This window comes from Enoplosus armatus, chromosome 12, assembly GCF_043641665.1.
Source record: "Enoplosus armatus isolate fEnoArm2 chromosome 12, fEnoArm2.hap1, whole genome shotgun sequence".
NCBI classification, from domain to species: Eukaryota; Metazoa; Chordata; class Actinopteri; order Centrarchiformes; family Enoplosidae; genus Enoplosus; species Enoplosus armatus.
In genome coordinates this window covers 2,996,095-3,023,947 of record NC_092191.1, presented here as the reverse complement: position 1 = coordinate 3,023,947, position 27,853 = coordinate 2,996,095, and the positions used below count along the sequence as shown (strand labels likewise).

At 40.9% G+C, this 27,853-nt stretch overlaps 2 protein-coding genes across 4 annotated transcripts; both read right to left on the bottom strand.

The window, feature by feature from the left end:
* Positions 1-320: 320 nt before the first annotated feature.
* Positions 321-16,877, bottom strand: LOC139294373 (pyridoxal kinase-like). The gene is made up of 11 exons (XM_070916245.1): positions 16,797-16,877; positions 9,447-9,501; positions 4,581-4,685; positions 4,398-4,481; positions 3,216-3,250; positions 2,596-2,681; positions 1,729-1,774; positions 1,467-1,578; positions 1,217-1,353; positions 866-932; positions 321-436 (listed from the first exon to the last, which is right to left on the bottom strand). The coding sequence occupies exons 1-11, from the start codon at positions 16,875-16,877 to the stop codon at positions 321-323; spliced, it is 924 nt and encodes a 307-aa protein (XP_070772346.1).
* A 1,098-nt stretch (positions 16,878-17,975) lies between these two features.
* Positions 17,976-25,928, bottom strand: LOC139294410 (uro-adherence factor A). 3 transcript variants are annotated; one of them, XM_070916300.1, is made up of 7 exons: positions 25,874-25,928; positions 23,720-23,815; positions 20,848-20,961; positions 20,317-20,463; positions 19,713-19,773; positions 18,930-19,054; positions 17,976-18,240 (listed from the first exon to the last, which is right to left on the bottom strand). In XM_070916300.1, the coding sequence occupies exons 3-7, from the start codon at positions 20,939-20,941 to the stop codon at positions 18,212-18,214; spliced, it is 456 nt and encodes a 151-aa protein (XP_070772401.1). In that variant the 5' UTR covers positions 20,942-20,961; positions 23,720-23,815; positions 25,874-25,928; the 3' UTR covers positions 17,976-18,211. The 3 variants fall into 3 exon arrangements, with proteins under 3 accessions (XP_070772401.1, XP_070772399.1, XP_070772400.1); XM_070916298.1 differs by lacking the exons at positions 23,720-23,815; positions 25,874-25,928 and having other exon boundaries at positions 20,848-22,280; XM_070916299.1 differs by lacking the exons at positions 23,720-23,815; positions 25,874-25,928 and having other exon boundaries at positions 19,713-19,767; positions 20,848-22,280.
* Between the last annotated feature and the right edge of the window lie 1,925 nt (positions 25,929-27,853).

The following is a 27,853-nucleotide window of genomic DNA, read 5'->3' as shown; positions in this document are numbered from 1 at the left end:
TGTGCAACCTCTTCTGTCCAACCTGATCAAACTTTCTGTCTATCCATGGCTCCATTTCCAAAACAGGGTTTGGGTAAAGGGTTTAGGACTTACAGGTTAAGGGTTCGGTATTAAGGGGTTAGGACACTGAGGACTTTAACGGGTCAAGGGTTTAGGGTGAACGGACTAAAGGGGTTACAATACTAACGGGTTTAAGGAGTCTGGAAGATGAGTTGTTGAAGTTTGGAAATGACAGTCAAGGTTTACAGTCATGAGAGATTTACCGAGATACTGGATTTGAGAGAGGACAAGGTTAGTATGAGTCTTATGGGTCGGTAATGTTAGGATATGACTGTGGCCTCCGTAACTATAGCAGGGTCTTCTATGTCAGCTTTACTTTGAACCATCCTCAGCTCCAGCTGGGGCGGACTGGGCCTCCGACCAGGACCTGCTAACTCTGAAAGGGAGAGAGGAAGGTCGGGGGAACACATAGAGATACATGTTTATTTTAAAGCTACATTATACAATTTCATTTAAATGTACAAATACATTAATAGATAGACAGTTTTAAAAGACACACCGTGCCATTCATGCAAAGCACCCTGAACCAGACTGATCTGCAGGACCAGGACCAGCCAGACCTGAGCAACCTACAGCCAATAGAAGAGCTGCAGATATAAACCTTTCACATTCTGACACTTGTGTCATATTTTGTTTTTATTTTTTCAGTTTTGCTGATGTATACATTTGACATTAAAGGCACGATTACACTGCAACAGAAATCTGATGTTCTCCTGTTGATCTTGATGTTATGTTTTGTCTCTGGGATGAAAAACAGAACAGAGTCAAAGCTTTAAGCATCGATAACAAGCCCTACTTTTCTTACCGTGAGCATACGAAATGGTCCTCTGGATAACATGGTGCATCACTGAAAAAGTCTTCTCACAGGCCATCTGAGAGAGAGAGAGAGAGAGAGAGAGAGAGAGAGAGAAAATAAAGTAATTGTTATGTTTTATGACTCTGCATATATGTGCGTCCTTGTCTGTAGGTCACCCCTTCAGGGTTCAAATTACAGGGGAACTGGAGGAGGCCCTGAAGAAACAGAATTACAAGTTGTCTTGAAGAAACAACCATGAGCATTTCTAATGCTGCAATGAAATCAAACACATCAAATCAAAGATCAATCAAGAGAACGGAGAAAAGCCACAGTGTGATTGGAACACGGGTGTTTTTGTACCTTTAGGTCATTAGGGTAGTGGTGTGTCCACGCTAGCAGCATAGCAGCAAACAAGTCTCCAGTTCCTACAAAGACGGCGTCCACTTTGGGAACTTCTATTCGAACTCTCTGTGTCGTCCTGCTGCCGTCGGGACGAACTGAGCGGCACAGCAAACACACAACATGTCGAAGGGGTTCATTTTGGTCGGCTAGTCTCACAAATACACACATACAGACACGCATGTGCACGCTAATTCACACTAATTCATACCATGGCGCTGGCTGCCCAACGACACGAGGAAGCGGTCTCCCAGTCTGGAGGGCAGATCAGAGGAGGTGATGACCACTGTGTCTGGGCCCATAGCATGGAGAAGGTCCATAACCTACAGACAGCCAGTGAGTCAGATACTGCAGCATGTATTCAGTCAACAGTAAGCATATAAAGCAAGAACAATCCAGCAATGTAAGAGGTCACAACACTACAACAGCATGTTCTGTAATTAAGAAGCATTAGATAGTAAGTGATTTATTACCTCTACAGCGTCTTTCTCTGTGCTGATGTTTTTCCCTGTCAATAATCTAAAACACAAGCAAACAAATGACCATTGTGTCAATAGCACTGAAAATGTAGTTATTAAAAAAACAAAGGCACTTAATTCTCCTCATATTGGTTATGAGAAAAGACAAGTGCAACAGAGGGCAACATCCAAGACAAGTCGACTGAGCCTTCAGTATTCAGAAAAACCTTAAATCTGATTCTGCAGGCTTACAGAAACACCACTAGGTGGAGCAACTTGACAGTGAAGCCGAGGAGATGGAGACACAGTCATCTCTTAAACTGTGGCTTAATGTTTCTGGTTTTCATAAATGCAGCCATTTAGTTTAGTGCACAGTGAAATCTAAAGATTTGATACCAGAGACACTGAAATCATCATCATCACAAACCCATGCAGGTAGCGTGGTTCGAGCATTGCTGAAATCCTCAGAACTTTATTTAAAATTTTATATATTATTATTATATTTTATATTTATAAGATCCCAAAAGTTTGAGACTTTTATGATATATATATATCCCCACAGCAGTGAAAAAGTAATCTACCAAGCGGCTTAAATCGTGGTTTAAAAGGGTAAAACAAGAAAGATAAGAGGGGAGCTAAAACCTATTTTTGGTTAACTCTTTCCCAAATATCTGGAACCACAAAATGAGGGTATTAGATAACAGCATGAGTGGCATTACATAAAGATGGTGGTCGCTAATGCTCACACAGTTACACACTCAGAGGTGTAAGTACGTTTATTTTGAGTATAAAATCTAAAGTTTAAATGTCTCGATACATTTTTACAATGACAGACATGTCATATAAGATTTAGTGGATGTAAGATTGAACACTTGTACTCACTCAGCCTCAAACTGGTTAGGAGTAATAATGTCAGCAACAGGAACCACTTTGTTCTTATAGACCGGATAAAGATTCTGAGGAACGTACTGTGGAACGAGACACACACAGGTTAGAGTCACTAATGAAAACACACAAGTAGTGCTCTAAAGGAAGGACCACACACACACACACACACACACACACACACACACACACAGGCTCAGTTTATTATAAACTTTTCTCTTTTCTTTGTTTTCATGGTTTTAAATTATGAGTGCTAACTGACTGAATATGATCTTAATCCCTGAAAATGCTGCACAATGTAATATACACACACACACACACACACACACACTGCAGAGTGAGTCACTGTGTATATGCAGTTCTGTCAGATCACAATAATCCGTCTGTCACTGAGAAATGAGCCTTGTAACACCCATCCAGAACACACACACACACACACACACACACACACACACACACACACATATATACAGATAAAAACACACACAGGAACGAACACTAAAACCCTCCCACACACATTAAAGGCACAGAAATCTAGTAACAACAGACATTAACACACACACACACACACAGCTGCACATGTAGTACATAAAGCATCAAATTGCCACTAATCTCACCATAGATCCATGATCACCGAGGACGGGGTCACATACTGAAATGACAAAATCACACTCAAGAGTCAGACACCCGACACAGACCTGTAAAGCTCCAGCAATCATCACATTACATAAATACTGCAGTGATGAGAGGCATGACACTGGATTTGGAGATATAAACACATCTGAGCCGGCATGTCGAGAGACGGACAGAAAAACCTCTAATATTCATTTTAAAGATGGAGACTGAAAGGCCCTGCTGGTGCCTCTGAGAGGCTGAAATGTTCTTTACAAGTCACGATACAAACGTGCCGTAGGGAGCGACCAACATATTAAAGATTTTTCTATTTCTATTAAACCTTTAGCAGTGGTGGAGATAAAAATGTAAAATTTGCCCTGAGGGTGGAGCTGGACTATAGGTCATGAATACAGCCGCATGTTTCCAACGAGAGCTTCTTGCTCTTAGTTTTTCATGACAGAAAACTCCTGCTCTCCCTTTGCTCTCTCCATTATGAATATAAAACCAGATTAGGGCGAGTAGGATCACCAGCAAGGTAAATGACATCCTTGATAACTTGGTAACATCTTACAGACACACACTCCTGTAACACAGCGCTTTCTGTCCAACTAAACTAAAAGTAGTTGGGTAAACACAAACATTATGCGTGTCACCCTCTGGTTGCTTATTATTTTGAACAGTGGCAGTAGGTCTATCCACTGACACCGTGTCTACAGGCCAGGCTGCCTTGATTTGAGTAAAACTGATTCCTGCAACATGAGATGAAAATCCTCCTGGCTAGAAAGAGAGAGAGACTGAAAGTTGTCCAAAGTGAGAACTGGATCTTCTCTACATAAAGCTAGTTAATGTGAAAAACTAATACATTTGTCTGCTGGTTTATCACTTTAAAAGTTTCAAATATTAACTGCTAATTTGATCCTGTTAGGTGCTTTTGTTTCACTGTTTCATCCTGAGCCTAACTCGCTGAGGTTTTACTCATATCAAAGCTCCACTAATTCATATTATTGTGATAACAATGGATCAAATGACTTCATGTAATGTGGACGGGGGTCAGTCGAAGTGACAAACCCACAGAATTATCACTGATTATCTGAGAATTAATGTCGTACTGAAAGTGCTCTGTTGGCTGTTCCTTTAGTGAAAAACAGATCAAATAGATTAAATAAACCCATGTGTTTACTTACCATACACCAGGTTGGGGTTGGCTCTCTTTAGCTCCTGAACAATGTCCACTACCATCTCCAAGAAGGATGTGTCTCTGGTATACCCTGAATACAACACACACATTTTTCATTGTCATTGCACTCAGTGTATTAAATACTTCAACCTCAGAGTGTAGCAGTGAAGAATAAAAGTGTGCCATTCACCTGTTAAAACATAGTCATACTGGTGTACGTTGTTCAGTTTGATTCCTTCATAGAGAACATGGAGCTCATCTGCTGTCAACACCTGGCCTTTCCAATGAGAATAACCTGCAGAGAGAAGAAGAGGAGAGGGGAGGAGAGGGGAGGAGATGAGGAGAGGAGAGGAGTTATTGTGTTTGCCAAGTTGCTGACTCTAACCCTTTGCAATGCTTTTTCCATTCCAGTAGTTCATGAACACAAATACTGTATATGTGGACGTTAACACCCCCTACACATGCTGACACACACACATTGAAACCCGTGTACTCATGTATCATTACAATGACTTTCCACTAACCTGATTCAACTTTAAATTCAAACATTTAAAATTCAGTTTGTCTGCACAGGTTAGGACCCGGCCACTTCAGTTTGTGCATTAAATAACAATAACAAAACATGCCGGTTGTCCTCTGAGGGAAGAAGTTACTAGTTACTTTGCTGATTCATATCCACTCCACAAGGCACCTGTAATGCAGGACTTTTACTTGTAATTGAGTATTTGTACACTGTTCTGAATTGATGCTCATATCCAGCTGTTGTACACGAAAGGTGAGTTACTGTAAAAAAAAAAGAAAAAAAAGTCCAAACTCAGTACATCGTTCTTGAATAGTTGGAAAAGTTACTGGAAACTGGAATCGATTTTGTTTTGACGGCTCTCTCTCTGCCAGTATGAAGCCTCCTGTTAGTCCATGTGACCGAGTAGTGAGAACTTCAATGAACTAAGCACATAAAAGGAAACGTTTGGCACTATGGCTCAGACCAAAGAAAACAAGCAACGTGTGAACACACGGAGCAGCAGGTCTTAGTGTAGCCTGCAGCCACAGTATCTGGTCAGTCAGGGACAGTAGGGAGGGTGGGCAAGAACCAGGACACAGACCCCTCTACTAACAAACACCTATAACGTGTGTGGAGGAATGTATTGCGTTTGTGCACGTGTGTACTTGTGTATCTGAGTATGCATATGCGTTAAGTACTGCATGTACCGATGTGGATGTACACGTGCATGTATGTGAGGAGAATGCCGATGTAAGCATGCGTCGGCGCACGTCTGTCTGCGTATGACATGTTTGCTGCAGGCAGATGATGTCGCAGCTCCAGGTGAGTCACAGCCAGGTCACGTGGCGGGGGGGTTCTGGTTGCTAAGCAACAAGCCGGGAGAAAGCCAAAGGGGCTAAGAAAGAGAGACGAGCAGTGCGTGAGAGAGAATGAAGGCAGGCCCACAGATAAGAGCTGCTTCTGTCGTCATCATTCGCTGCTGTCGCAATTCACAGCGCCTGCTGGTGTTTACTGCTGCGTGCTGTCGCTCTCTCTGCACTCCCTCCGTCTCTCTCTCCATCATCCGCTGTCTGTCTCTCTGATTCAAAAATGTCCTGTCTCTCTCTCTCTCTCTATTCACCGTCTCTGTCCCTCTCTGTCGACAGCCACCCTCTCCCTCTCAGATGCACAAGTCTCCTTCAATATGTCAAACCGAATTACACACTCTCCCTGAAGAAATTGCAAATGTTAGATTCCAATATACAAGATCTGATTAAGGCATTTTTATATTAAGGTCATTGAAACAAGCAATTTACGCCACAGACGTGAGGACTGTTCCCCCTTGAGGAAGACATTCCTCATTCTTGAATCGTCCTCAGTTGTATCGCTGTCTACTCTGTACGTGGGGCGATAATAACAGTGACCATGAAGCCTATTATTAGAATAGTCATTCTTTCATAGTTCTCTGGTCTAGTTCCTGAGTGTAATTGGTCCCTGAAGATTTAAATTGGACTTAGATTTAGCAGGGAGCCCACAGGAATCCCGCCTAAGCCGTGTTCAGACAGACAAGAGGACTGCGAGAAAATACACAGTAATTCATTACAATGGGACTATGGGGGTGCCATAGAGGGCTCTGGAAAAATGTTGAACTTGGCTCAACTTTTGCCGCAATTCAATCTAACAGCGTCTGGTAATGGGCTGCAGTGGCCAATCAAAACTGTGGAACCACACATGGTAAGTTTGTGACGCGACAGCAGGGTTTTTATTGTTTACTTTGAGATCATGGACACAAAAGACAAAATGATTTCAGTCGTGATAACTTTCTAGTAAATTTCTACCAAATATCATGAAATGTTGCGCAGTGTTTTGGTAAGTCTTCAAACCCACGGATCTGTTACTCAAACTGGCTTCTGACTCGTTCGGCTCTCTCCAAAATGGATATTCTTGGGAAAATATTTTCCCATTCCCACACAAATGTTTTAACAAATTGAGTCACATCCTCCTCATCCAGCCAGTGAGCCTCCTACAAAACCAACACAAACACAGTGTTCTCACTTTACCATCCTTTACTGAAGACAGAACACAAAGTGGGCAAGTCAAAGTAAACGTTGGGACATGAATCAACTGCAAATAAAGAAGATCCTGTACTGAGGAAGAATTCTAACTTTCAGCAAACATGATGCCAAAAAAAGAAGCTTAAACACAGCTGGAAAGTAGAGCGTATTTACTGTATGTTCCAAGGTCCAAAGGTACCATGTTCCCCAGCTGAATGTGAATATGACACATTAAGGAGACCTTTCAAAGGCTTTATGTTCTCAGCAATGTTTTCCCCCCAGGTCAAATGTTGAAATCACCCACCTACAGCAACCCTCTAATATGTGGGCAAGACAGTTTTCTTAACTTAGGACATTGATATCTCCACAGAGGCTGAACAGATTTTTATTTGAAACAACCATTCCTTTGTAATTTAAACTGCAAAGATACACAAGAGGTGGGTTATTTCATTTGTGGTACTCAAAGCCTCAAAAATGACATTTGAGACACAGTCCAATTCACCAAGGACCTCACTTTTACCCGATTTAAATATTTTCTATGTTCGATAGGAAATAACTTCCAAAGAACTCAAAGAAGTCTGAGGATTATCCTGAATAAAAAAAAGACAAGTCAGTGTTGAATTGTTCAACTGAACAATGATGTCTGTAGAGAAACCTGGTCAAAGGAACCTCTGATCATAAACGTTTGGCTGAATCCAGGCTACAACACTCCCAGACAGCTCAAATGTAAATTACAGCATCGCATTCGTCTCTGCATCTGATGCCGCTACAGACGAGTCCCCCGCTCGCCCACGTATCAACACTTATCCTACAGTACACCTACAATTAAGCTTACCCTTAGTCTGCAACATCACAACAACCCTAACCAACCAAACGATTTAAAACAGGATAAGGTCTCTACATGACTTATCAAATAAGAAGCTGGGAGAACTTACAGTCACAAACACAACGTATTCTACACTTTGTCATAACGCACTGATCCTGTGAGGATTTCTGAGTCTGGATATTGTTTGTATCGACTATGAAGCAACAAGCAACAGCTGGGCAGATGGGTTTGTTTTCACAGCGCTCAGCTGATTCATTCTTCGAGTTCAGTTTGCATGAATAACATGAGCCGAGACCGTCCATCAGTGCAAGACAGGGGAAAGACACAGTGTGGCAGATTACTCAGTCATGGGACTGGAAATTAGATCAAAATATTAGAGTAAATGTGACACCAAAGGATGACGCAGACACGCCCTCTGGGCCAATCAGTGACGAGATGCATCATCAGTCCAAGTTTCTTCAAAATCTGATTATTGCAAGCACTGGATATATACTGGATCCCCCAATGTGGCCAGTCAATGTTATAAACAGGAACAGAGAGCAAATATTTGCCTTTTGCATTTTGTAATCACTGACTTTCCATATACAGCAAATAAACTTTATTATTCTCATTATTCAATAAACCACTTTCGCTCAGACTTAGTCACTCATTCAGTCATCAGGCCAGTGTGCATATTTTTCCAAGCAATTGAACACCTTAACTGTATCAATCATCCAACCTAGAGCGGTGGAAATATAAAATACGACAGCTTATCGCTGTGAAAAGCATCAAATCATAATGGTGTAGCTTTTGTTGAAAAAACCAAACGTTATAATCAATAAACACAAGCGTCTGTCTGTGAGTTGTGAAGTGAACACACATTTAGTGTGGCAGAAGGGAGTGTAATGGGAATACTTTGTCAGCTGTTGCAAAAACAGGACAAAAGAAGAAGATACACACTTGATCTACTTCTTTCTAGACACACATTTAAATTAAAAACTATCTGGGTGAGGTTCCTTTGTTCAATGTTGTACTTCTAATAGATTTTAATCTGACCACTCTTTCAGTACTTACTTAGATAATATAATGTATTCTGATAATTTGGCAGCGATGTTGAAATAAGTTAGTGCACTTTCATAAAGTTACAAGTCAAAATCAATGCAGCAGAAACAGAGATATTCTAACTTTTAGTCCCTGATATGGGTCAAGAACCAAAGACTCCTATACCAAACAATGCAACTCAATCTTTCATCTTTTATTACTGTAAATGCCCACATCCTTCCCCCTATGTTATACAAAACCCAAGACTTTATACAACTGTTTTCACAGTTGATAAGTAAAAGCGATAATGATTATCCATGAGCACAGAGTAAAATGACATCATTGCTTCAAGTTTCACCAAAATAAGACCGGCAGCATCTGAAATGTCCCAAGACTGACAGAGAGACACAGCAGACATAAAATGTGAATGGTACTGTCCCCTAGAGCTACTCCAGTGTTTGAGGGCTGCTCTGGTGTCAGCCGGTGAAGCCCCCCCCCCACCCCCAAAACTTGACTCACTCAGCTGTCGACTCATCAGCCTCAACACGGCCGCTGCCTCGACAACAACCGTCTCTCTAACACGCGCCAGCACCTCATCACGACACCAGGGCCACTGACTCATGCACACCCACACACACACCAACACAGAGAAATATGCTATTTCATCCGTCTCACCTGTATGGTTGGAGAACTGGACAGAGTTGATGGAGTCCACCTCAAACCCTAAAACCTGGAAACAGAAGACAGAGACAGGGAACAGATGAGGTGTCAGGAGAGATTAGGAGCAACAGCCACACTTGCTGTAGTATAGTAGCACAAATGACACAAGTGTGCAGCAACTATAATACTACAACTAAAGCTGGACAATATGAAACTGTTTGGTCATTAAACCTGCAATAACAGACTTTTTTGGCCATTTGAGGGCAGCAGCTGTGAACAAAACACTGTCATATTATCATCTTTTGAGTTACGTGAATACAATTGCTTACTATGAACACAGCCAGCAGATATGGAGCATCATTAGCAGTCACATTGAGTGGTGTGTGTGTGTGTCCACCTGATGAATGTCAGTCCAATATTTACTCTCCTTTTAGCTATTTTTGAGCTCCACCGACGCCTGAGGGAAATATGCGTCTCTTTTGCTGCTAAATGCTCCACTATGTTCACCAGCTAGTTGCTAACTTTCAGGTCTGTCTGCCGTTTGGTGTCGGGCAGGTAAAGTACAGCTGGTTTCAGAGCCTTTGAGCTGAAAGCAGCTGAAACACTATAAAGCTCATCCGTACAAGCTACACCTTTCACAAGCACACACACTGTGCTTTAACATTCACGTCATCCATCACTGTCAAATATAAATCCTGTACGCTGTATATACTGCACATAGACATGTATACATGCACATAACAACCCACTTCATGATATAAAGTAATCTGAGACATTAATCATTCAATATTCCTTTGAACTATTTGTACTTTTTTATAGAAACACTTGTTGTTGGTCGTTGTTGCATTTTACATATATTTATATAGTATATATATTTTTTCACCTACTTTATGCACATAACAGGTTTGGTTATTTTTACCTGGCTTTGTTCAGCTTTGTTGTCCTTGGTTTTAGCCATGCGTCTCTTTCTATCAGAGTCAGATTCCTTGTGTGTGTGCACATACTTCACAAAAACAAACAAACACTATTGACTTAATTTAACACTGGCTGTGATCTGTGAGTGGAGATAAAAACAAACATCCTCTCAGTTTAAACCTGCACACATCTGGAACAGCTACAAAAACCAACTCTCTGTGTCCTTTTTTTTATTTAAATTACCAGAGAGACAGAAAGACACATAATACATCCACCTGCACGATGAATTCTTATCTGAATGACTTGATTTAATTGGGCTGAAGCTGAAAGCGGGCAGAGTGAATGAGTTCTTTGTTCTTTTCAATTGACTGTAACTTTGCCTCTCCCCTCTGAAAGCAGATTCTTGTATCTCAAAGTAGATATCAGCTTTGACCTTGGAAGCTATTGCTGTCTAATGAAAACTTGTGTGGCATGTGTTTTCTGAAAGTTGAAATACTGCATTTGTATCATCAGCATGAGGCATTCAGGGAACATGTTAAGCTCTCAGTGGTGTCAGGAATGTAGAACGCTTATATATATCCTTATTCTTATCTTTGTGATTTTCTACTGATATCCAAAGGAAATATCCTACATTTGCCCTCCGCTACAGGGAGGTCAGAAGCCCAGAAATCCTGTGGCTGGTAGAAATCCAATCTAATCCAACAGCCCTGCAGTAAATCCTACCTTCCTCAAGATTTTTATAGAGTTTTTATAGAGATTCTTTAAGGTCAAGTCAGAGACGTTGCAGTTCATTGTCAGCATCATAACCCCTCAGCCAAGGTTGAAGCTCATTTTAAAGGCTGCTTTTGTGGTACTGTTGAATTGTATTGTATTATACTATACATAGATATAAATGAGGGAAAATATTAGAAACACATTCAGTAGGACACAATTCAGCACAAACTAGAGCCTCCAAAATGACTATAATATTTAATCTGAACATTATAGTTATTGCAGGACTGTTGTATTAGACTGCATTTGTTTTAGTTTGGTGTACCTAATAAACGTGCAGCACATGAACTCCCGTTCAAGAGATAGGATTCATGTTACTTTCAAACTTACTGCCCACATAGCTGATCGACTATGATCGAAAGATTTGGCCAAGCTGGTCTCTCAGCTACCTTACATTGCCTTGCAGTTGAATTTAGAATTGATTTTGAGATTTTGGTGTTCAGAGATGGTTTGAGGTTAGTCTATAGCCGATTAAGAGTATTCTCAAGATCTGTTTCTATTTGCTGTTCCAGAGTTGTGAAAAAAATGTGTTGGACCCTTTAACATAGGAACAACCTGTCTTTTACAACATGTTCCTTTGGCTGAGCAGGATGCAAATCAACTGTTGATGTAAAACTGTGTATTTATGGCCTGCCGATGTACATGGGGCTAAGAATATGTTATTTAGGTCACATCCTTTCTCGCTCTGTTCTTAAGCCTCAAGTCAGTGACACAGATAGACTGTTTACAATGCTGCTGACTGGAAAGCATCGTCACAGACTGAGGAGATGATATTAACAAAATTATGAAAAAGTAAATATTGCCTTTTTTGAGGAAACACTTTTGGTAAATTCCCAAATGAGGAAGCCCTCTCGCAACTGACGAATGGAGAGTTACTCTAATTAGCATGTGTCACAGTACAGGCTGATCACATCTGAGTCAACACAAACGCTGTATTATACTGCATCGTGACTTAGTCCCTCAGCTTTGGGTTGGCTCCTGTACCGTCACTGTTAATGTGCACATAAATAAACGTGTATGTGTATGTTGCACATCCCAAACAACACATATGTTACTAGTGTTTGTTTCCATGTGTCATCTTTTTGTTCCTGCATCAGCCAATAAATAGGACATTGTATGTTCAACATTAACTGACTGTTTGTACTGCAACTTACAATTGTGTAGTCTATAGATTATGTCTCTTATAATATATTCAGTCATAAAATTAGGCCTAAATATATAAAATTACATCAAATGCCAGTCATATGGTACGGCAACCCAAAATTATGTTTTTAACTTATTTTGTTGGACTAACAAAAACAATACTTGGCGTTTACAGCCATGCTTCAAGCTTAAAGCTAACATGCTCACAATGATAATGTTAACATGCTGATGATTAGCAGGTATAATGCTTACCATGCTCACCATCTTAGGTTAGCATGTTAGCATGCTAAGATAACACTACACTGCAAAATAACACTACACACAAAGGAATGTGTGCGTAACTCCTCATTTGACAAGCTAGAAAATGTTTGGTTTGATTAACCAATTATCAAAGCAGTTATCTGTTTATTAAGTTAGTGATTAATTAACTCATAATTTCAGCTCTAGCTACAAGAACTAGTTTGATTACATTCAGTAGAAATAATCATTGAATACAGGCTTATCTGAATATCAAGAATGAAGAATTAGTAATCTTCTCACACGGCTGCAGTCTCCTCTGAAGGATGTTTTGAATGAGCTGCCAATTGAATAATTTATGATTTGATGATAGTAAAATAGGTTGCAAAGCACTTTCTTTCCACCAAGTGTGTAAGTAACAGCTTTTAAAAGCATAAAAGTACAGCAGGGACATGAGCAACTGCAGAACTCCATGTCAGCAAATATCCAACCGGCTGAAGAGTCCTTGAGCACAACACTGCATCCCTGCTGATTCCTGGGACACAGTTCTGTATGTTACCGCAGGCTAATTCACTAATTCAGGAGACTTCTACATCAACAACCTCTTCTCTTGAGCAGTTAAACCCTAAAAATAAAATGTCCTTGTTTTTTTAAACAAGCAACTGTTTGGTTCCAGTTGTAATGGGATTTGTGAGGAAATCACACTGACTACAATCTGATAAGGTTCAAAATTGATAATATAAATTCAATTTAACTCAACACACATCTGAAAATGCATTAATGCCCAATTTGGTGCCGTATGACAGCACTCATCTTGAATTTAGTTTCTATGTGAAAGCTGAATCTATCCTGTCCAGCTCTGAGGCAGCCTGTCTCCATCTTCAGTGACGTCACCAGGAGGAATCCTGTGGCAGCCAATCAGAGCCCTGCTTTCTCAAACCGCCGTCTCCTGCCTGCTGACAGGCTCGAGACTCTCTGTCCTGTCAGCACAGAGAGAGGGATGCCCTGCACGCTCACTGACATCATCATCATCATCATCATCTTCTTATCCCTTATCTTAAACACCAACGGAGTCATTATGACGGTGAATAGTGAGAGCAGCTCCTTCACTGATTATTAGTCTAAATTTAAAATACCGTCTCTTCTTTTTTTTGTCCACAAGCATCAGCATTGGTTCATTCACAAAATGACTGCAATACTCACCAGCCAAATACACTTACAATACTGTTATACATAAGTTATACTTATCTAGCCTGTGTCTGCCTGATGATATAATATGCTCATCTCATTCAAGTTAAACATGGTGTCTGATGGGTTTGTCTCCTTAGCTTTAACAATTCATAAGACCCTTCAATGCAAATGTAGATGAAAGATAGGGCCAACATTTCATCACTGTAACAACTGAAAGACATTCTGCATGACTGGTTTAATTTCTCATCCGAGGAACAGTGCATAAAGGAATCACAATCTGTAAGACTCATAATAGTTCATCTAAATTGTAAAATGCTATATTTAGCTGCATGCAGACTATTTAAGGTCTTCAGTTTAGGCAACATAACTTTCAGGCACCTTGTACAAACACTGAAGGCTTTATTACCAATACTGCACAATAAAACAGCGTAAATGTCAACTAATATGGGTTGTTTAAAGAACACCACTAAGGCCATGGCACTGTCAAATTAGCAACAGTTTTATTGCATTTATTTGTGAGGCATCATGTAATAATAAAAAAAAACTGTTGCCATGATCTATTAAAACTAATTTCCCCCTGAAGATCAATAAAGTGTAATCTATACTAACACACTTAAAAAGATGCATAATGTTATCAACACATATATGGAAAAAAATATTGGATACTAGTGTCTTTCAAAGGCCACATGCGTCAATTAGTCCTACTTAATAATGATGACAGTTAACTCAGCTATGACCTGCTTTGATTAAGCTGTAGGTTTAGTACAATGTAGTGGTTAATGTCAGTGTCTAGTGTAAGCTTTAGTAAGCTGCACTGGTAAACATTATTTCAACATTAGCCGGGTACAAACGGGCCTTAATCAGCCGTAGTAGTTGAACATTAATGGCTGCACTGAATCCTGGTGACATGCATCAAAGCCCAGCAGCCATTAGGATAACCACAAAATACATCCTGGGGCACAGCGGGCTAAAAATAGACTTGGCACTTCTCACTACAAGTGACTGTCTTTCAGGGTGATGGGACATGTACTGTAGGCCTGTACGAGCCTTGCCATCACTACTAACTGCCACACCGCTGCTGGTGGAAAATATGAAACTATAACAATCACCAGCATCATCACCACCATCATGGTAATTATAGACCCAAAGCAATCACTGTTATCATCCTACTGTCAACAACAGGGATCATAAAGGGAAATGACTATCACTTTCATGGCCGGGAGGTGCTAATAACCTCTGTGTCCTTTCACATAAAATCAAATCAATGGCTTGTTTTGAATGCATTTGCTCTTTCAGGCTCCTTATTCTGGTAGTTATGCCGTCTTGTAACGCACTCAGTAAACTCCGCCTTTAGGTAAGGGCTTTATTACTACTGTTAATGTAGGTAATGACTCAACAAGAAAGTCACCAGTTCCTGTTATTAAGCTTAAGAACAAGACACATGTTGAGCCACTCAAAAAGCTGCACTCAATGGTTCTCCATCTCTAAGTGCTTTACAATCCACTGTTGCCTACTGTCCTCTGATTAAGGGTGGGAGTCACATCAATGAAGATGAATGAAGAAGCAACCTGATATGACAGAAAGTGGATGATATCACACCATACATTAGCAAAGAAAACAATCATGAAAACTGATCATCAAATTTCTTAACTTCTGTTGGCTACTGTGGTCAACACCTTTAGCTGTCGTAAGATGTCATTGGTTGTTATAACTGTTTATGGACATGTATCTAAAATTGCAGTTTGAGTACATTTAAGTCAGTATGAGATTCATAACAGAAATTCTGTTTGTTGTCTGGCTAATTCTGCAAATGCAAATTGTAAGTCAGCCACTGGCCGCAATTAATCTGTGTAAACAAAGAGGAAAGCATCTCCCTTCAAAAGCAGTAATGGATACACTACTTTATTCACTGCAATATCAACTGCTTCCAGTTTCACTGAACTCTACAGACAACTGAGAGAGTTGACTCTTAAATGTGTGGTCTTTAAGCCTTTGTAACACACACACGCACAAGAAAAATGTACATGTGTGCAATTTTTCTTATGGAACACAGTCACAATCTGGCAAAATGCTCAACTTTCAGAAACCTGAACAGCTGCTATGTCTGTAGTAAAGGAAGAAAACTATGATAACCTTTTTCCCCAATCTGTGCAAGTTTATCAAAGCAGCAAATAGCTGTATTGATTATTTGTCCATCCTGTAGCACTGACTTGCAGGTTATCACTGCAGGCCGCTAGATCTGTGTCCATTTAGATGTTCCCATACACATCATGACCATTAAGGCTGTCTGCCTGTCTGTGAACAAATGATGGCAACCTGAGGCACCGACACTGGTGACTGGTTAACAGGCTGAACTCTGACTTACATTGACCTCTGAGTGAAAAGCATTTAACATCATTCTCACCACTCATCCAAGTAGGGGTCATTTGATTAACACCAGGAGGTCCATTATCAGACACAACTCTGGCGAACAAACTATTCATTAACAACGTTGAAGTTGCTCGACAGCCAGACATTCATCACTAGTGTATGTAACACGTGTCTGTTTTCACGTGGTGGACGATAAAACCGACAGAAAACACCGCGCTCCATTATCGGACACCCGGGGAAGGTGTCGTGCCACAATTTCTTCCGAGTTCCTCCTTCATTTACAGCCTACATGTTCGGGGTCGTCAAATAAACAAGACAATGTTAGCTGCCATGATATTATCTGGGGAAGAGATTCTGTCGGGGTAAAAGAAACAGCACGACACCTGTCGTCGCGAACATTTAGGTGACAATACTATTATTTTGGGGCTTTTCACAGCACGTCTAACAACGCCGTTTATGGCCTTTTACATTATAATAACGGGGAAAATACAACAAGCCGCGGCCACATATTAACTCATCCAGCGACGGTTCAGGCGGATGACCGATTTCTGTTAGCAAAGATTATACGAACTCGTATCGTTACAAAAATCGGTATTTAAATCGGTCGTTTGGTGTTGATGGAAAGTCGCAGCAAGATTTTACGGGCAAAGGGGAACCAGGCGTGTCAGACAGGGTCGTGTCCGATAACGGGCGTCTAGTCACGTTGTCCGATAATGGGTGCGTGTAAGTTGTATTTACCTGTAATGGGAAAGAGGCGCTCTTGTTGCCCACATATCCCCGGACTACATGGCTCTGAATGGACAGAACACGGCATTCCATGGCGGCTCCCGGTCAGCCGAGGAAGATGCAGATTATCCGTTACTTCAACGAGAATCACGTCCACACATAACAATACGAAGAACTGGATTTAAACGACAACGACAACGCCGCCGGTTGGTAAGAAGCAACGTTAGCTAGCAAGCTAACCAGCTGTGTGTCACACGCAGGATGGCGGTGTGTGTGAGCGCGTGTTGTGGTTGTAGCGGGTGATGTGCAGTGAGTGTGTGTGACGGAGAGAGAGAGAGAGAGAGAGAGAGAGAGAGGACGAGCAGCCACACACACACACACACACACACACACACACAGCAGGAATCGAACAGGACACGACTGTTGAAGGTGTTGTTAGTGACGTCGTTAACATTTATGGAAATGAGAGTTCAAAGAGGTGTCACGAGCTGACCAGACAACTGAGAGGTCGCGTGCAGCTTCATTCAACACTGAAGGACAAAACACACGCGCGCGCGCGCCCACACGCACGCGCGCCGGTATTCTGCGCAGGCAATCTGAGCGACCGCCTAAACGGCATGACGTCACCACAGGGCCACTCATTAGCGCATCAACACGGCTGCAATAGAATAAATGTGAATGACAACTATTTTCTATTTTGTCCGATTCTATTCTTTCACGCCACTTTAAATAGCCGAATTATTTTAAAATATATTTTACATTAATTTATTACTTTTTATTCTTTTTTGTGTGTGCATATTTTAGGTTATTTTATTTTAGTTGGGTACTGCGCTCAGTTTTTTTTGTGTGTCTGTGGTTGTGACTCACACCATCTCTGTCAGAGTCGTGACTGAGGGGGGATTTGACTTGGCAAAGACTGCCTCTTTCACCACACAACACAGCTGCCAATGATGGAGAGAGACTGAGTACATGGAGTGTACAAATATAGCCTGCAAATACAGGTAAGAGAAAGGAATAAGAAAGATGGAGCGTGTGAGGCACTGAAACAGAGAGGTAGACAGAGATAAATTGAGCCAAATAGAGATGTTGAACTTACAGCGCCACCTGCTGTTCATTCAGGCATTCATGTGATGCTTTAATTGCATTTCACAAAAACATACACATCCTGAACATAAGAGAACAGAGACTTACTCTTTTTAAAGTGCTGCTTTAATAAAATAAATCTGTTGCTAACATTATTGCACAGTATAAACAAATACATGTTCCCTTATTTTGCTGGCAGATCACCCAAAAGAACTTCCTATGCTTCTTTTTCTGTCCCTCTCTCTAGTAAAATGAGGAGGTAATGGAGGAGGAAGTCAAAGAGGACAAGCAAAAGGAGAAGAGGTTACAGATGGGCATAAAGAGTAGGAGGTAGCTGTCATGGATCATTTGGAGTCCTGGTCCAGTTTGGGCTCTGAAGAGAAAACAGCAGAAGTAATTTACTGTGAGAATATATGTATTTTTATTTTGTCACTCTACATATTTTAATGAATCTGTGCATTGAAACATGCCCATTAATCAGCTGAAATGCTATAGAACATCATGCTCCAAAGGTAAGAAAGTCTCCATAAGGAATTGGATTATCAGCCATAATGTATTACCCAAACAAGGTAGATTAAGCCACGTGATTGTGATGTCTTTTTTCTTGCATCCCTACTGGAAAACTACACTATGCACTAATCCAAAAGCGACTTCATCAATCAAATTTGTCACGTCGTCATGGAGATCTTAACTGCTCCAAAATTGTGTGACCATAACCAACTCCATCAGACATGATGTGCTTCTTGGGGACAGACTGGCTTGGCTTGTTATAAGAACCAGATTGATGTTGGATTTTTGAGAGTTTACAAAATCAGAGAACAATTCATCTTCTGATAATCGCTTTTTTACATAAACACATAATCACCTCATAAATACTAGCTGCTGGGTTCAGTTTAAGGCTTTTAAACACATTATAAAGGGATTTTCTGGAATATCTTTGAAGCAAATGAAAGGGATATTTATTTCCAGAATCTGCAGCTGATACAGCTCTATATACAATGTCGTGTTTAAAGTAATCAGAACTCTGCAACTGAACCTCTCATCTCTTCATCTCTCTCTCACCGGTGAAGGTGAACTCAGGGAAGCTGCTCAGGTCTCCTCCTCCATAAAGTCTCTGGAGCTTAGCTGTCTCCTCTGACAGGTGTTTTTCGTAATCTGGCTCTGCCTCCAACGGTCCTCCATTCAACCTTAGAAAAGGAGAGATGGGGGAAATTAAAAGAGAAATGGTCCATGTCTCCCCCACATTACATCTCAGCATCACAGTTTCCCTCCAGTATTCCACCTTAAACTCTGTGTTTCTAAAATTGTTATCACTGTGCACCTTCTGTGCAACATTTGGAAACTGTTCTCTTTACAGCTACTATAGACATAAGTGGATAGACCATGTGATAAAAATGATTTATTTAACCTTTATATAACCGGGAAGTCTCTTGAAATATCTCTTTTACAAGACAAATAATTTACACAAGAATCCTCAAAGTCACCTGGAAACACAGAGTCACATTTTAACATTTGCATTTAGCACAATAAACATTGCCTATTTAAGACAGTTACATTCCACATGAATGTTTTTTATTAAATGTGTGTGAAAGCCTGATACGATGGCAATGACTAAAGTGAATGTTTGCAAAGTTTGTTTTGAAAACAGCAGCTCAATTCATTCAAAGCCTACACATAAATAAATGACTCATTTAAAATAATGAGATAATAATAAAAATAATGACAAGCCAAGCTGGAACTGAACCACCTGTCTTTTGGTTGTTAAGGGGCAGTCCAGCAGCACGGGACCTCCAAAGGAGTTTCCTTATTGAATATAATAATAAGAAGCCTCTATTGTCTTTCTACCTGCGCATGTTGTCGTATTCTCTGATCTTCTCCAGGAAGAGTCTCTGTACTGGATCTAGATCTGAAAAACACATGAAAACAATACTATCAAAACCCAACCCTATCACCAGGCAACGCTCATATGAGACAATTCTTTGTCTTTAAACATCAAAGGCCAACTTTCGTAACATTATTTATTTATAAAATATCCATGCCTAGGAACTACGGTAGGGTTAAAGTTAAAGTAAATAAAGAATGTTTATGGTATAATTTAGTTAGGCAACTAAAACACTTGGATACAGTTAAGGTCTCAGTGTGCTTAAAACGTGCTTGTTGAATCGCCTAACAGCATCTGGATGCCCTGCATCTGAAAACATTTCTGTAACTTTATGAAACAGACAGTCAAACAATCACTTTTTGTGTGAACAAGCGAGTGCTACACTACGGAGAGACTGTCTGAAAGTTTGTGCCATTATCCACATTTGAACGATTATCACGTTAAGACTGCAAAGACACTTCCTTTGTGCACTAAACGTTGTTATCGGCCGTTCTTCATGTGCTGCAGAATTGTCCGATATGACCTACGACTGTGTTCGTATCTGCATGCGCCTGCAAGCGTATTTACCTGCATGTGTCTCTTCACCATCTTCATTCCCCAAGGCTCCAGTCTGTGCCCCCTCCTCCTCCACTTCCTGTCCCAGCAGCACCTCCTTCAAATCATCTGTCACTGCAGTCGCGGTATCAACGTCGACTGACCCAGTGGCGCCCATAGCTGCGGTCAAAACCCCAGAAACAAGACAGATGAAGTTATGCAGGACAACGGCTGATTCCACTTTCTAAAGCAATACGTTCTGCTCTGTTCACATCTCCTCTGCTGTTATCTCAGTTCCAATTAATATTTTTTATTTCTAAAGTCTAAAGAGTGTAAAGGAATATTTCAATATTTTGTGAAATACTCTTATTAGCTTTCTTGCAGAGCGCTAGGAGAAGATTAGCCTAATTTAAAGACTGTAAAAGACTGTTTTAAAGACAGTCTTTATGCTAAGCTAAGCTAATCGTGCCCCAGACTCAAAGAGTGGTATTGATCTTCTCACTACCGCCCCCTTGCCTTTGCTTCTCCTAATGTGTCTTCACCATTAACAGGAGTCAAACTTACCATCCAATGTATTTGCTCTTACAACCTCCTGACCAATGGGGTCTTCTGTTACCCCTGTTATGGCCCAAGGAAGGGAAAAGAGCAGCTCCTCCATCAGTGCGTCTACCTGCAGAGCTTCAGACAGAGACAGAAACTCGACCTTCAGAGCCTCAGTCGTCTCTTCAGATGCTCCCCCACCCTCTACCTCCATCCGCTTCTCTCCAGCAAGAATTTCAGCTTCTGTCTCCAAATAATCTGCGGCTTCACTCAGAAACTCATTCTCCAGAGTTCCCAAGGAGGCCTTGACTTCAGCCCAAGTCACAGACTCAAGAGTCATGGCCTCCGAGACACCCCCTTCCTGCTCTGCAGACTCTCTTTCTGCTTCCAGACCAACCTCTTCATCCTGTTGCCCCAGTTTGTGGTCAGCGAGTAAAGTGTCAGGGGGCTGCTTCGGTCCTTGCTCAAAACCGAACATGGCCTCTAAAATGTCAGATGTCTCAGCTTCTATTGCATCAGTGGCTTCAGAGATAGACTCAAGTGTTAAACGCTCAGCCTCTGTTGTGTCCTCAAAAACACCAACATCTTCTGTTGTGGTCTTAACTTCCATCTTCTCCTCTTTTGCTAGTACCTCAGCTTCTTTCTCAAGTGCATCCCTTATTTCAAGCAGAACTTTGGTTTCAAGACCTCCAACTTCGGCCTTCACTTTTGCTAAAGTTATCGATTCCAGTGTCATGGATTCTGCTTCGGTTTCTTTCTCCTTCATCTGCAAAGAGTCTCCCTTTGCTCCTGCAGGTGGATCAGAGGCTGAACTTGTTTTTACCGCACCAGGAGTTTTGGAAAGCACTGCAGGAACATGACAGAAAAGCTCTTCCACCAACGTGCCACTTTCTCCTTCTAATTCTTGAAGATCTTCAGACAGAGAGCGCCATTTTGAAAGAACTTTGGTTAAAGTTTCACTCTCATCTTCACTTGAACTCTCCGTATCAGCCGCAGCTCTGTATTCGGCTCCACTCCCCATCTGGACTAACAGCTCCTGGAGTTCTTTTTCTGCTCTTTCATCGAGAATAGACTTTGTTTGGTGGAGCTCGTCAGTTTTTAAAGACTCCACCAGAATCCGAACTCCATGGAGTATTACAGACTCTAAAGTCATTTGTTCAGACCTGTTCACTCCCTCCTCCACAGCGACATTTCCAGAGGATGAATCTACTGTGGATTCTACTGTAGATTCTACTTCGTTTTTCAAAGGCAAGGGTGAACATCCTTGTGCATTTTGGATGAAGGCAGTGTGTGAGAGGTTGTCAGCGGCTTCATTTTCTATTGTGGGCTCTACTGTACCTTCAGTGACAACACCTCTACTCTCTATAGGAGAGGTGCTGGCCTCTACTGCTGGTTCTACTGTAGTCTCTATTAAAGATTCTTCTTTGGCACTGTATGAGATGTTAACCGCTCCCGAGTCTCTGCTGTTGGCTTGTACTGCTGGAGCTGCTGTATCTGCTTCAGCCCCTATTGTAGTTTCTACTGAACCTTCAGCAACAGCAACTCTACTCTCTAGTGCTTCCAGAGGTGAGGCGCTGGCCTCTACTGATGCTTCTATTGTAGCTTCTATTAAAGGTTCTACTCCAGCAGTGTGCGAGAGGTTAACAGGACCTGACTCTGTGCTGTTGGTTTGGACTTTTTGAGCTGCTGTATCTACTGTGACGTCTATCGTAGACTCTACTGGACCCTGAGCAACAGCAGCTCTAGTTTCTAGTGTTTCCGTGGTAAAATGGCTGACTTCTACTGGTGATTCTACTAAGAGTTCTTCTTTGGCAGTGTGTGAGACATCAACCACTCCTGAGTCTGTGCCTTTGGTTTGTACTTCTTCAGCTGGAGCATCAACTGTAGGCTCTATTGGACCCTCAACAACAGCAGCTTTAACTTCTAGTGTTTCCACATGAGGCTCTACTGCTGATTCTGTTGTTTCTATTAAGGGTTCTACTGTAGAAGCTGAAAAAGATGACATCTCTACATTATTCTCCAACATGTGGGCTGATACGGGCTTTACTGTGGCAGTTTCGAGTTTAACTGGCTCTGGAGGAGTTTCTACGTTGGTTTCTATTATTATTTCTATTGCTTCTGATCCTAATGATGCAGACGTGCTGGTTTTAGGAACAGTCAAATTGGAGAGACTATCAGCAGCAAAGGCCTGAACAGAAGCAGCAGGAAAGAGAGACACTGCTGGTTCTGTCTTTGGCGAGGGAGGAACATCTGAGGCGGAGACCTTCATTGAGGAGGAGGTGGGAGGTTTGATAGGGATGGAGGAGGCATTGGCAGGTCGAGCTGTAGGAGGAAGAGGAAGAGGGAGAGGAGACAAACTAGGATGTAAAGGACGTGGAGAGGGTGGGAGAGGGATAAATAAAACCACTCAGCACAGACACGACAGAAACAAGCAGAACAAATTGAGGGATTTAATTAATTAACAGGCTGTTAACTCTGCTGGTAGAAATAACTGTCCTCTAATCTGTGGTCATTTGCAATTGCATGTGGTCTCCCATATGTTGCTGTCCATGTCATTTCCATGAAATTTACATAACCTAGTCTGGTGGCCTTCTGCATGATTCCTATAATGTCTTTTGGAATACACCAGACGTCAAATGATACATGGAAAAATACCATTGAATGTGGTGTGATGAAGAAGAGGCTGGTAAATTTTGCTCGCAAATGCCCAAATGCGCAAATCCTCTTATACTTTATTTCTAGACTAAAAAAGGTTATTTTGTAAAAACCCAAAACCAGCTCTTCCTGCAGCTGCAAATAACTGTCACCTGCTGCGTTGAAAACCTGGAGATCAGTTGTGTGTCTGGCTGTCTATATTCTGACGCCCTGCTCAACACAACATCCTGAATGTGCTGACCTTTACCAGCTGGAGGCTTTGTGCCCGGCCTGCTCTGGGAGAAGAGCTGCTCCACGAGTTTAGGGACATCCACCGCTGGCTGGGGCTTGGCTTTCTCTGTCAGTTAAATAAAATATATATGCTGAGAATAAAATAGCATTTAAAGAAAGCCTAAGCAGTGATATGATTTCTGAGTGAGGCTATAAGAAGTGAAGAAGAATTGGCAGTGGGTGACATGATGATATACAGTTGTGTTCAAAATAATAGCAGTCCCACATCACTAGCAAGATAAATCACTGTTTTTGTTAAAATTTCAACTTCTACACTGCAAGTAAGTTTCTAGAAGGTTTAGTAAAGGTATAGAAAACCAACAGACCCAACAGGCATGGCGTGCATGCTGCTGATTCTGTGAAACTGAATCATTAACTGAAAGGGGCGTGTTCAAAAAAATAGCAGTGCTGAGTTCAATAAGTGAGGTCATTGATAATGTGAAAAAAACAGGTGTTAAACAGGTGGCCCTCATTTAAGGATCAAGGCAACTGACGCTGCATATGCTGGCTGTGCATTTGTCCTTGAAAAACAGAGTAAAATGGGTCGTTCAAGACACTGTTCAGAAGAAGAGCGTTCTTTGATTAAGGAATTAATCAAAGAAGGGAAAACCTATAAAGAAGTGCAGAAAATGATAGACTGTTCAGCTAAAATGATATCAAACGCTTTAAAATGGCAGCCAAAACCAGAAAGGCGAGGAAGAAAAAGAAAAACGACTATTCAAATGGATCGGAGAATAACCAGAATGGCAAAGGCTCAGCCAATGATCAGCTCCAGGAGGATCAAAGAAGATCCAAGGTTGCCTGTGAGTACTGTAACAATCAGACGACGTCTATGTGAAGCCAAGCTACCAGCAAGAAGCCCCCGCAAAGTCCCATTGTTAAAAAAAAGACGTGTGCTGAAGCGGTTACAATTTGCCAAAGAACACATTGACTGGCCTAAAAAGAAATGGCGTAATACTTTGTGGACTGATGAGAGTAAGATTGTTCTTTTTGGGTCTAAGGGCCACAGACAGTTTGTCAGACGTCCTGCAAACACTGAATTCAAGCCACAGTACACAGTGAAGACGGTGAAGCATGGTGGTGCAAGCATCATGATATGGGGATGTTTCTCGTACTATGGTGTTGGTCCTATTTATCGCATACCAGGGATCATGGATCAGTCTGAGTACATCAGAATACTGGAAGAAGTCATGTTGCCGTATGCTGAAGAGGAAATGCCCTTGAAATGGGTGTTTCAACAAGACAATGACCCCAAACACACCAGCAAGCGAGCAAAATCATGGTTCCAGACAAACCGCATTCAAGTAATGGAGTGGCCAGCACAATCCCCGGACCTTAATCCCATAGAAGACTTGTGGGCTGACATGAAAAATGCTGTTCATGAGGCAAAACCAAGAAATTCAGAGGAATTGTGGAACGTAGTACAATTGTCCTGGGCTGCAATACCTGTTGACCGGTGCCAGAAGTTGGTCGACTCCATGCACCACAGATGTGAAGCAGTTATCAGAAACCGTGGTTATGCAACTAAATATTAGTTTATGGTTCTCAGGAAAGTTGAATCTTCAAGCATTTCTTAGTTTATACAGTACATTTGAGTTTGTAAAGACAGATGTCAACACTGCTATTTTTTTGAACATTATATTTCTTGACTTTCTGTAAAATATTATCAAATTCAATTACTTTTTCCAATTTTCTTGCTTTGAAATAGAAAGTGCTGTGTCCCCAATGCATTTGTGTTCATTAAAATACAATTTATTTGAGGGATTTTGACGTTTACTCACCTTTTTAATCACACTGCTATTATTTTGAACACAACTGTATACCATGAGATACTATAGATTTGTCAATCATCAGATATTTAAACATTTGCAGGTCTGCTTTATGGCAATATTGGATTTTTACATGATTTTCACATCAAGGACCTTGATTTTATAGGTATTTAATTTGCTGACACACATTCATCATTTCACAGCTTCCCTCATGATTTTCCATGAAATTAGTTATACCACAATAAATACCATTATTGGACTAAATAGCGCACTTACTCTTCTTCCCTTGATTTAGAAGGAATAATATATGAAGTAAAAACCAGACAAACAGGCAGACAGAAGTGTGTTTGTCTTACTGATGTGTGTTCTGCGTGGTGGTTTTCTGTCTGATGATTTGGAGCTGAACAGAGCAGTTTGTGGCCTCCATACGAGTCTACACAACTCCCTGTGAATACACTGGACACACACACAATACAGTGAGATGCACAAGTTTTCCAGTACAGTACTAGAGTAAATGTACTTAGTTACATTCCATCACTGTACATAATACTGTATATAATTATATCTATTCCCAGCTGAATACATGGGGTCAAATTAAAAGTCCCACAGATAAAAAAACAACAAATGTACTTACTCTTACACATAATCCTGTTCCTCTTCTGAACAATGCAGCCATGATTGTTTAAATAAAAAAAGATATGTCAGAAACTGAGCAGAAACACAGTTTGTAACTAATCTCTCTGGTGAAAAGTAACGTTGAGGACGAACGTCAGGTCGCTGTGGGAAAGTACTACACGTCCCGGAGCTCCGTCTCCTCCACCATGGCACTGATTCTCTGTTTTTATCGCTTCGCAGACACCCAGGAATATTTTCACAGGTGAAAAAAATGCACAAAATGCCAAATAACAAAACGCAATGAACTTATTGAGTTAGCTAATCTAAACGCAGCGATAGTAAGAAGTCGACCTGAACCGGTTAAATCGACTTCTAACCGTTTGTTGTTTGTTTGTTTGCTAGCTAGCTAACATGTTTATCTTTAATGGAGCTGTCCTGTGTGTCTTTACAGCATTACAGTTACATAAAGCTCTCTACTTTAAGCGTCTCACACTGATGTCAAGATCAAGAGAAGAAGAGAGCGTTTCCGGTCACGATTATCAAAATAAAAGCCCCAACGACAACCTGTCTTTTGAAGACGTCTTAACATGTCAGTGAATAGTAACATTTATTGAATAATTCAAAGTAACAACGTGAAAACCAGAAACGTATTCAATTATCAGGAAGTGCAAAATGTAATTTATCTAAATACTGTACTTAAGTGTAATTTTGAGATACTTTACTGCTTCAGTAGCCTATTTCCAACTTTTCTCCAGTGACAAATACAGTATTTCTCTCTGAAATGTAGCAGTAGAAGTATAAAGTACCATAAAATAGTACCTCATATTTTTACTTATGTACAGTACTTGAGTAAATATACATTACTTAACAGCAGAACAGTGTAAAGAAACTGCCGCCAGTCGAGACGCTTTTATTTTGAGGGGAACTTCCGGTCTTTTCGAGGCCAAATGTGTCTGTTTTTACAGTAAAGAAACGCCCCCTTTCACTGAATGTGCCAGTACAAGACAAAGCTGGAGCTATTACACTCCCCTTCACACTGTAATTGTAATAAATATCATCCTGACAGGAAGGACTACTGACTGAACTGTAGGAGTTGGGAGAGGAGTGTGAGCCCAAACAGACTGCAGTTAATAGTCCTGACCCAAGCTGCTGTGGCTCAATGCTTTTAGCCATGTGTGCTGCAGGGTGCACCAGTCACATCTGACCCTGGTTGGCTATGTCTGTAGCAGAATCAGAGAAGAAGAAGACAGAAGAAATAGAGACATCACTTTGTGACAACAAAACAAAACACTAAGGGTTGAACAATTTGCTGCAATGAGACATTTTTACAAACTCCTCCAGAACATGTTGGAAAAACTACTTCTGTTAATTGCTTTTCTCTTATACATAATTTACATATCTCTTTGATATTGATAATATTGTTTTATCTTATTTAGGTCGAGGTAATGAAAAGGAAAAAGGAAAAAAAAAGACCTGCCTTCCTCCCTTTTTCCTCTCCCTGTACAATATACTTTATAGTTTTTGTTATTTGGATGCCCTTTGTTTGACTTTAACTTTTAACTTTACTGTAACATAGATTATCTTTCAATTAAAGCAAAACATTAAAACACATTATAGTTTTTTTTCATGCGACCCAGTGGTTCAATTCAGAAAATGATTTTTCCTTCTCAGGTTGCTTATTTTGAAGGATTTTAAGACGTTTGAAAAGGTATGTGTGCAGG

Bases quoted from the DNA above. Each gene is read 5' to 3' on its own strand.
- LOC139294373 (XM_070916245.1), bottom strand. From the start codon at position 16,877: ATGGAATGCCGTGTTCTGTCCATTCAGAGCCATGTAGTCCGGGGATAT. The intron at 4,686-9,446 runs GTGAGACGGATG...TTCTCTCTGCAG, and splicing joins CCAGTTCTCCAACCATACAG to GTTATTCTCATTGGAAAGGC. The intron at 1,775-2,595 runs GTGAGTACAAGT...CTTGTGTTTTAG, and splicing joins CCTAACCAGTTTGAGGCTGA to ATTATTGACAGGGAAAAACA.
- LOC139294410 (XM_070916298.1), bottom strand. From the start codon at position 21,976: ATGACTTTAGAGTCTGTAATACTCCATGGAGTTCGGATTCTGGTGGAG. The intron at 19,774-20,316 runs GTAAATACGCTT...TGTGTTTTTCAG, and splicing joins TGGTGAAGAGACACATGCAG to ATCTAGATCCAGTACAGAGA. The intron at 18,241-18,929 runs GTGAGAGAGAGA...TTTTCTCTTCAG, and splicing joins CCCTGAGTTCACCTTCACCG to AGCCCAAACTGGACCAGGAC.